The 7,686-nt window shown below is 39.5% G+C and overlaps 1 protein-coding gene and 1 long non-coding RNA gene across 2 annotated transcripts; both read left to right on the forward strand.

The window, feature by feature from the left end:
- Positions 1 to 378: 378 nt before the first annotated feature.
- On the forward strand, positions 379 to 1,750 carry LOC119766104. The gene is made up of 3 exons (XM_038250498.1): positions 379 to 1,134; positions 1,258 to 1,562; positions 1,747 to 1,750. Exons 1-3 carry the CDS (start codon positions 379 to 381, stop codon positions 1,748 to 1,750), a joined length of 1,065 nt encoding a protein of 354 aa, XP_038106426.1.
- Positions 1,751 to 2,538: 788 nt separating this feature from the next.
- LOC119768086 lies at positions 2,539 to 2,891 on the forward strand. Its single transcript, XR_005277902.1, has 3 exons — positions 2,539 to 2,619; positions 2,677 to 2,752; positions 2,816 to 2,891. It is a non-coding gene; the product is annotated as an uncharacterized LOC119768086 (long non-coding RNA).
- The last annotated feature ends 4,795 nt before the right edge of the window (positions 2,892 to 7,686 follow it).

Below are 7,686 nucleotides of genomic sequence, written 5' to 3' on the forward strand. Positions count from 1 at the left end.
CATAGTCCATCCCTAAAATGCATCCACGAACTAATAGCCAAAAGCAGCCCCCTGCGTAGAAAACTCCACCAAGTTATTGTGAGACTGCAAAAGAACATACTAAACCTGGAAATCCAAGACACATTCCACACACTCAGTCTACATAGCAAAAAGATCACCGAACTCAAACATCGTATCGTCCAAAACGCCCCACACCATCACAAATCTTTCCTGTTTACCCAGGAGTTCGCATACTACAAAAATTACCATAGAAAATCAAAACAAACCGATAAAAAGTTTAAGCGGATGCTAGCAGCAAGCTGTGAAGTTCACAACCGAGTCCCATCTTTCAACCAAAAGGCCATATTTAATGGCACAACAAAACCAGCACCCGCTGAAATGAACATCCTACTGAGCCTGGGTCCCAAATTTGCGCTGCCCTACACCAACGCAAACCAGATCCCGTTTTTCCATCTCATCGCCGACGTGGAACACATTCTGGCCCAGCAAAAGAATAGGAACATCCGCGACGACACCAGATGCCAGATCATCAACAATACGCAAAACTACATCCATCGCAGACTGGTCCACACGGGGCTAACTCCGCTGGAGAAGTTCTGCAACACAGCCATAAACAAAACAAAACAGTTTATCCGATCCAACCCGGACATTCTGATCACCGAGGCGGACAAGGGCAACAGGACCGTAATCATGTACTTGGACGACTACAACAACAAAATGCTGCAGTTGCTCAACGACACCAATACGTACAAACCCTGCAAATCGGATCCAACCAGTACGATCAAGGATGCCACAAACACCTTGGTCAAGCGACTGGCCACACTCAAACTCATCGACAACGACACCATCAAGTTCTTAACCAGCAAATCTGCAACCTGCCCCATGATCTACGGACAACCCAAAGCCCACAAAGCCGGTCTCCCCCTCAGGCCCGTCGTCCCGACAATCTCGTCACCCACCTACAACCTATCGAAGTACATAGCCACCATCCTGAAACAGGCTTTTACCAGCTGTTTCAATGTGAAGGATTCGAAAACCTTTTGCACCTACGTAAACAACCTCCAAGTACCAGCCGGCCACATTATCGTCTCCTTCGACGTAGTGTCCCTCTTTACCAATGTCCCCCAACATTTGGTAAGACGCGACATAGCTTTGATGTGGGACCAAATCCAACCACACACACGGATATGCCTGGACTTGTTCTTGGAAATGGTCAGCTTCTGCATAGACTCGAGCTATTTCCGTTTCCAAAAGCAGTTCTACACCCAGATTTTCGGAACAGCGATGGGCTCCCCATTATCATCCATTGCCGCCGATATTGTCACCGAGCAACTACTAACCACTGTCACAACACAAGCCAACATCCCCGCCCAACACATCCGCAAGTACGTCGACGACCTCTTCCTGGTGATACCGGAAGGGGCTGTCGACAACGTACTGAAGGTGTTCAACTCGTATGATCAACACCTACAGTTCACGTGTGAGGTTGAGCAAGACCGAAAGTTACCTTTCCTGGACATGCTCATCATCCGAAATAACGACAACACGTTAAGCACCGATTGGTATGCCAAACCCATCTCGTCAGGGAGGCTACTCAATTACCACTCCATGCACCCCTTGGACCAGAAGCTTGGCGTTGTGTCAAATTTCATAAACCGAGTTCGAGCACTGAGTACGGTACGCAACCGTGACGAGCAGAATCTACTGATCACCGAACATCTTCGACGAAACGACTACCCCAAACAGCTGATCAACAGAATGCTCCACCAAACAGCAAACAATATACCCCACAACCCCCGGCCCCCCGATAGCAACTACCGGTCAATCCCTGCCGTCCCTGGTCTCACACACAACATCAAACACATCATACAACGAAACATCCCCACAGTAGCCGTGGCCCTAAGCAACAAACACATTGTCAAACAGTTGTACACAAACACCAAAGAAGCAGTCCCACACATGCAGAAAAAGAACGTTATCTACCATATCAGCTGTACAAACTGTCCGGGTTGTTATGTGGGTCTTACCACTACCCAACTCCGCGAGAGGATGTACGGCCATCAAACCCACATCAACACACTTGACCGCTTGCTGCAAGCCGGTCAACAATACAGCGATCCGCAGGTCCAACAACTACGGGAGAAAAGTGCGTTAGTACAACATTGTGTCGATCACCAACACAGATTTGACATCAAGCACCCCAAGATCATCGATAAGACCTTCAGGACCCACACACTACCATTCCTCGAGATGTGCCATATCGCGACAACAGCCCAAACCGTAAACAAACGCACTGATACGGAGGGGCTCAGTGTAGCGTACGCACATCTCCTATCGTCTATCTCACTCATTAAAAAACCGAAACCAAACACGAACACCAATAGTCAACCATCCCATACCCAAACAAACCATCCCAATAGCCCTATTCCACCAACACAACATCCCACTGCACTGCAACCAACACCACCACCCCCCAGTTGATCCTAAAGTAGTTAAAACCATTTTCGTTTTGCATGGAAAACAGTGACCTGTGCCAATTTTTGCGTTTATCCCCGTTTATTTGTGTCCATTTAAGTAAAAATAACGATCTGTACACCTTAACGTGCTTAATGATACAATGTAAGTTGTTTTATCATTTTTTGTCAGTTTAGATACTTATTTCCTTAATATTAATAGTACGGGAGGCAGTGCAAACCAAAAGTGACAAATTATCGCCCGATCGACGAAACCTGACTAAGTTGGTCAAGCCCTAGTAAGTTCTGTTGTATTTCTCACGTCAAAATTCATGTCCTAACTGTCTAAATAAAATAAATAGGCCCTGATGAAGATGCCCCCCAATAGCATCGAAACGTTGGCATTGGTATAAAACGGACCAACCGCATATTAATTGACTGATCAGCCGAAAAAAAAAAAACCCAAAATTCATACAAACAGTCGTTTTCCCACCCAAAAGGTATTCTAATAGGCATCGAACCAAAATAAGTATATGCAAAGAGAGCGCTGCAACCGCGCAAGAAGAACCCATTACCAGCCCCCTGAGCACGATTATATCTGGACTTACATTTGAAAATGTTCAGGATGTTTTTTTAGAAAATCGAGCAGTTAAGTACATTTAGATTTTGAGGCTATTTTCAACGGAAGAATGTTTTCAAGAGTTTAACCCATTTTCAAAACTCCCTCCAGCCATCATCGTTGAAGGTGCTTGAGCTCTTTAGATGGCGCTTCAGTTCGGTTTTGCACTGCACCGCTTAGTCTGCTGCTGCTGCTGTAATCGAGGAGCGTGTGCCATTGCCGGCTGCTTCTGATGTTGCACCTATGACGAGGTTAAGACGTACCCGGGAACATCGTCAGTGGGTGTCTGTCAGACGACGACTGAACTGCTGCGCAAGTTGCATCTCAAAACCACGTGGAGCGAAGCTTCTCGCAACTGCCGCAATGCTCTATGGGGTGAAATTTAATCAGCCATTAATTTTGCATAATTAGCTATACCTTGAACTTTAGCGCGCTCACGAGCAAGTGCGATAGGAGATGTGTTTAACTGCTGTGGGAGGAAGGAAAGGAAGGGAGAAGAATAAAATATTATCGTAACTACTTAGAAGCTTCTTCTAGGCTGACTTGGAGCAAGTTTTCTTGCGCAATTTAGCGTGCATTCGACTAAAGATGCTGGAGCATTGACATGGTCGTGAGTTTTGAAACGTTCATGCTGGAATAGCAAATCAGGTTTTCAAAACAAGGTCTAAGATGTTATATCATTTTTCAAGGAGGGGATACATCCATGTAATAAATCAATTAATACATTTTATGTTAATTTAATATGCAATATACAACCAGTTGTTTATAATTTCTCAACACCATGCGTGTCTTTTTCACAGCTTGTTAGCTACACTTATGTTCGACCACAAACAGCTCAATTTTAGACATATTTGTTTAACCTTGGGGTTTGCCCACAGTTGAGTATTTTTCCGAAACTGTGTCAACAATTTACAAATGCAATTAGATGGTTTTTGCTCGGCCTAACCACTCCGTTCTAAACAAGAGCCCGCAGTCGAAAATGGTAATTGAGCAAAGAAAACAGTCAAAAGAAGGTCATGTGGGCGAAGAGAGCCAGCAACGACATGGCGCCAGAATGGGTCTTATGCTGCTGGGTGTTATACACTGTCCATTTTTAAGCGTTTTAACTGGGCAAACTGAAGTGTTTGAATAAAATGTTCAAACATTCAAATATTTTAAAGTCATCAATGCAGTATTTTACTCAAACTGTTGTTTGTCAAACTTAAATGGGTTATTCCATCTCAAACGTATGAGCACTTATTATCTACCGTAAAATGGGGTGACTTTGATAGCCGGGGTGACTTTGATAGGTTTGCAATTAAAATACGTACGGAATGGTTTAGAATCATACTGACCGTGGTAGAGAAGTGTTCAAAGTATCTCTAGAAGAACTTTTCATATAATTTTGAATAGTTTAAAAAGTTAGTTAACTATAGTTAAGAAAATGTTGATGAAAGTCTTTATTTTAAACATCTCAAAGTGTGAAGATTTTCTCAATGAACATGATTTTTAATCGGAAAACGGAATGCATTTTCGGATTCTTTGGACAATTTTCCGCTAGGAGAAGGTTAAATAAGTTTGTAAATAATAAATAATATGTGTTTTTGAAACACAGTTCAACAAACCTCCAAATTTATAGGCAATTTCAGTTGAACAAATTTCATGTAAAATGTGAAAACTTGTGATTCGTGCTTCGAATTCAGTATAAAAAGCAATATAAATCGATAATTTTATAAACAAAACTAGTTTTAACAAATTTCATACAAAATTCCGACTTTTTAACAATTTTACCTAAAATTTATTAGTTAAAAAGCTGATAAACTTCGTTAACTAAAAATAAACATTGATTATTTTTTTCTTAAAAACTATATCAGCTACTTTAGTGATTTAACGTACAAATAAAGTTTGAACATTTTAAATATTATTTTAACAAGAAAAACTATGACTATAAAATTCACCCCGGAATTCAAACTAAGAATTTTTAACGTAACTATTTTTCTAAACACTATTGAATAAACTTTTTTTTTCCAAAATAGTGCATGGACATTGTGTGGCCTACCCCAGTACATGTTTTAAAAATAATAACCTTGAGAAAAACCTAACCTGTTGGAAAATATTTCAAAAACAAATTGAAATCCTATCAAAGTCTGATCATGCCCAAATTTGGTGATGCTGTTTATACCATCAAAACCAAGAATCTTGATTTTCATCCAAATTGACTCAACAAAACCACAATGAATATTTATCTCAAAAATACGTATTTTTCCTGTATTTTTAGAATGCAATGTTTCTCAAAAAATACTCAACATTGTTGTTTCTGCTATCAAATTATCGGGTTTTTTCATACATTTCGAAAGTTGTAACACACATTTTTAAAAATACTCAAAGTAATCACAAACTACGTATTTTCGAAAAAAATATTCAAATTTTCAGTATATTACAGTGTGGGTATCAAATGATCGGAAAGTTTTCATACAAAATGATCGGAAAGTTTTCATAGCAAACATATTTTTTGTGAATGACTCAAAATTTTCACAAAAATAGGTTTTTTCGAAAAAAAAAATCAAATTTTCAGTGTTCAACAATGTGAGTATCAAAAAATCAGAAATTTTTCATGCATTTCGATAGCAATAATATTTCTTGTGAAATACTCAATTACAAAACTACGTATTTTCAATGAAAATACTAAAAAATTGCAATATGAGTATCGAATGATCGGTTTTTTTCATACATTTCGAAAATAACAACACAATTTGAAAAAAAAATCGAAAAGCAACGTATTTTTATAAATACTTCAAATTTAAGGTTTTTATTGTATTGGAATCAAACCATAGGGATTTTTCACAGTTTTTTGAAAATACTCGAAATTTTCACAAAACTACTAACTTTCAAAAAATACTTCAAATTTAAGTTATTTTTAAATCTGATTTTTTGATACCCATATAATAAAAACTAAAATTTCTAGTATTTTTCAAAAGAACGTAATTTTGTGTTATTTAAAAAAAAATATTGGAATGTATGAAAAATTCTCAATTATTTTATGCCCATTTTGAAAAAAACCCTAGTTTTGTGAACAGCATTCATGCCAACGGGAACCAGGAAGAAAACTGTTCAACTTGTATCAGTCTTCCCGAAACGCACGCACGCCGTACACGCCGTACAAGTTTTCAGTGCAGATGAACCTCAAACACACCAGACTACCATGTTCGAGTTCTCCCCGCACGGCGCACTCAAGTTTACACGCGGTGTAAACACGGGGTGCACACCTCGGGTACAACGCCGTGCGAGCGAAGAGCGTATAAGGAGACGAAAAAATGACTGCTTCTCACTCTCTCTGCGGCAAACACTGTAGTGTGACTGCAGCGGAGAATGAAACACCACTTTACAGCAGAGGGAGCGTGAGGGAACTATATTTGTCTCTTTTCTGCGTCGTCGGCCTACACGGGGTTTGTACCCGAGGTGCAAGGTTCGGTTTAAACTTGAGGTTCGTGTGCGGGTACAGCGTGTACACGGCCGAGTTTAGGTTTGCTTGTACGCGTGCACACGCGGTGCTGGTGTTTGATCGAGTACAGAAAACACAGAACGCGTTTGAACGCGGTGTGCGGGGACCACTGACTTTTATAGTGCATTGCACCATGAAAGTGAACAGTTTTCTTCCTGGTTCCCGTTGGCATGAACGCTGTTCACGTTTACGCGAACTCATTTTTTTTAGTATACTGCTATTGAAATGTACTGTCATCAGGTTGACATTGGGTCTGGGGGTGAGTTTGGGTCATACAAATTTCAGCATTTTTGTATGACCCAATATCACCCCTAGACCCAATGTCACCCCTGATGACGGTATGAAAAATTTCCGATCATTTGATACACGGAGAAAAATGAGTTCTCAAAATCGTGAACAAGCGTTCATGAAATTCGGAACCACGAACAAAGTGTTCAAATTTCATGGTACGTTTTTCAAAATCGTACCATGGAATTTGAACACTTTGTTCGTGGTTCCGAATTTCATGAACGCTTGTTCACGATTTTGGGAACTATTTTTTCTCCGTGTACCCATATTGTAAAATACTGGAATTTTGAGTAATTTTTTTTTTTTTCGAAAATAAGAAGTTTTGTGAAAGGTTGAATATTTTACAAAAAAATATTATTGCTATCGAAATGTATGAAAAAATTCGCATCATTTGATACCCATATTGTAAAATACTTATTTTAGTATTTTTTCGAAAATACGTAGTTTTGTGTAAATTTCGAGAAATTTCAAGAATGTGTGTTTTATCTATAGCAATGTATGAATAATCCCGATCATTTGATAACCATATAGAAAAAAAAAACTATAATTTTGAGTATTTATTCGGAAAAAAAACATTTTCGAAATATATACAAAATACATACATACAAACTTTGGAGAAAAACCATTTGGCCCAGTCTAAATATTTTTGACTCTAAACTTCAGGCTTCCCCTTGAGTTGAGCCTGCGCAGATATTTTGTTGGTCGGTGTAATTGATATTTTAATTGCTACACCCAAAGTTAAAGAACGAGGGGAAAGTCCTCCCGAAAAGAAACGTGAGGAAAGTACTATTTTGCGTGAGTAAAGACCTCTCGCGTGTTAATTCGTTCATTGAAGAGTTCATCCT

This window comes from Culex quinquefasciatus, chromosome 2 (genome assembly GCF_015732765.1).
Source record: "Culex quinquefasciatus strain JHB chromosome 2, VPISU_Cqui_1.0_pri_paternal, whole genome shotgun sequence".
NCBI lineage: Eukaryota > Metazoa > Arthropoda > Insecta > Diptera > Culicidae > Culex > Culex quinquefasciatus.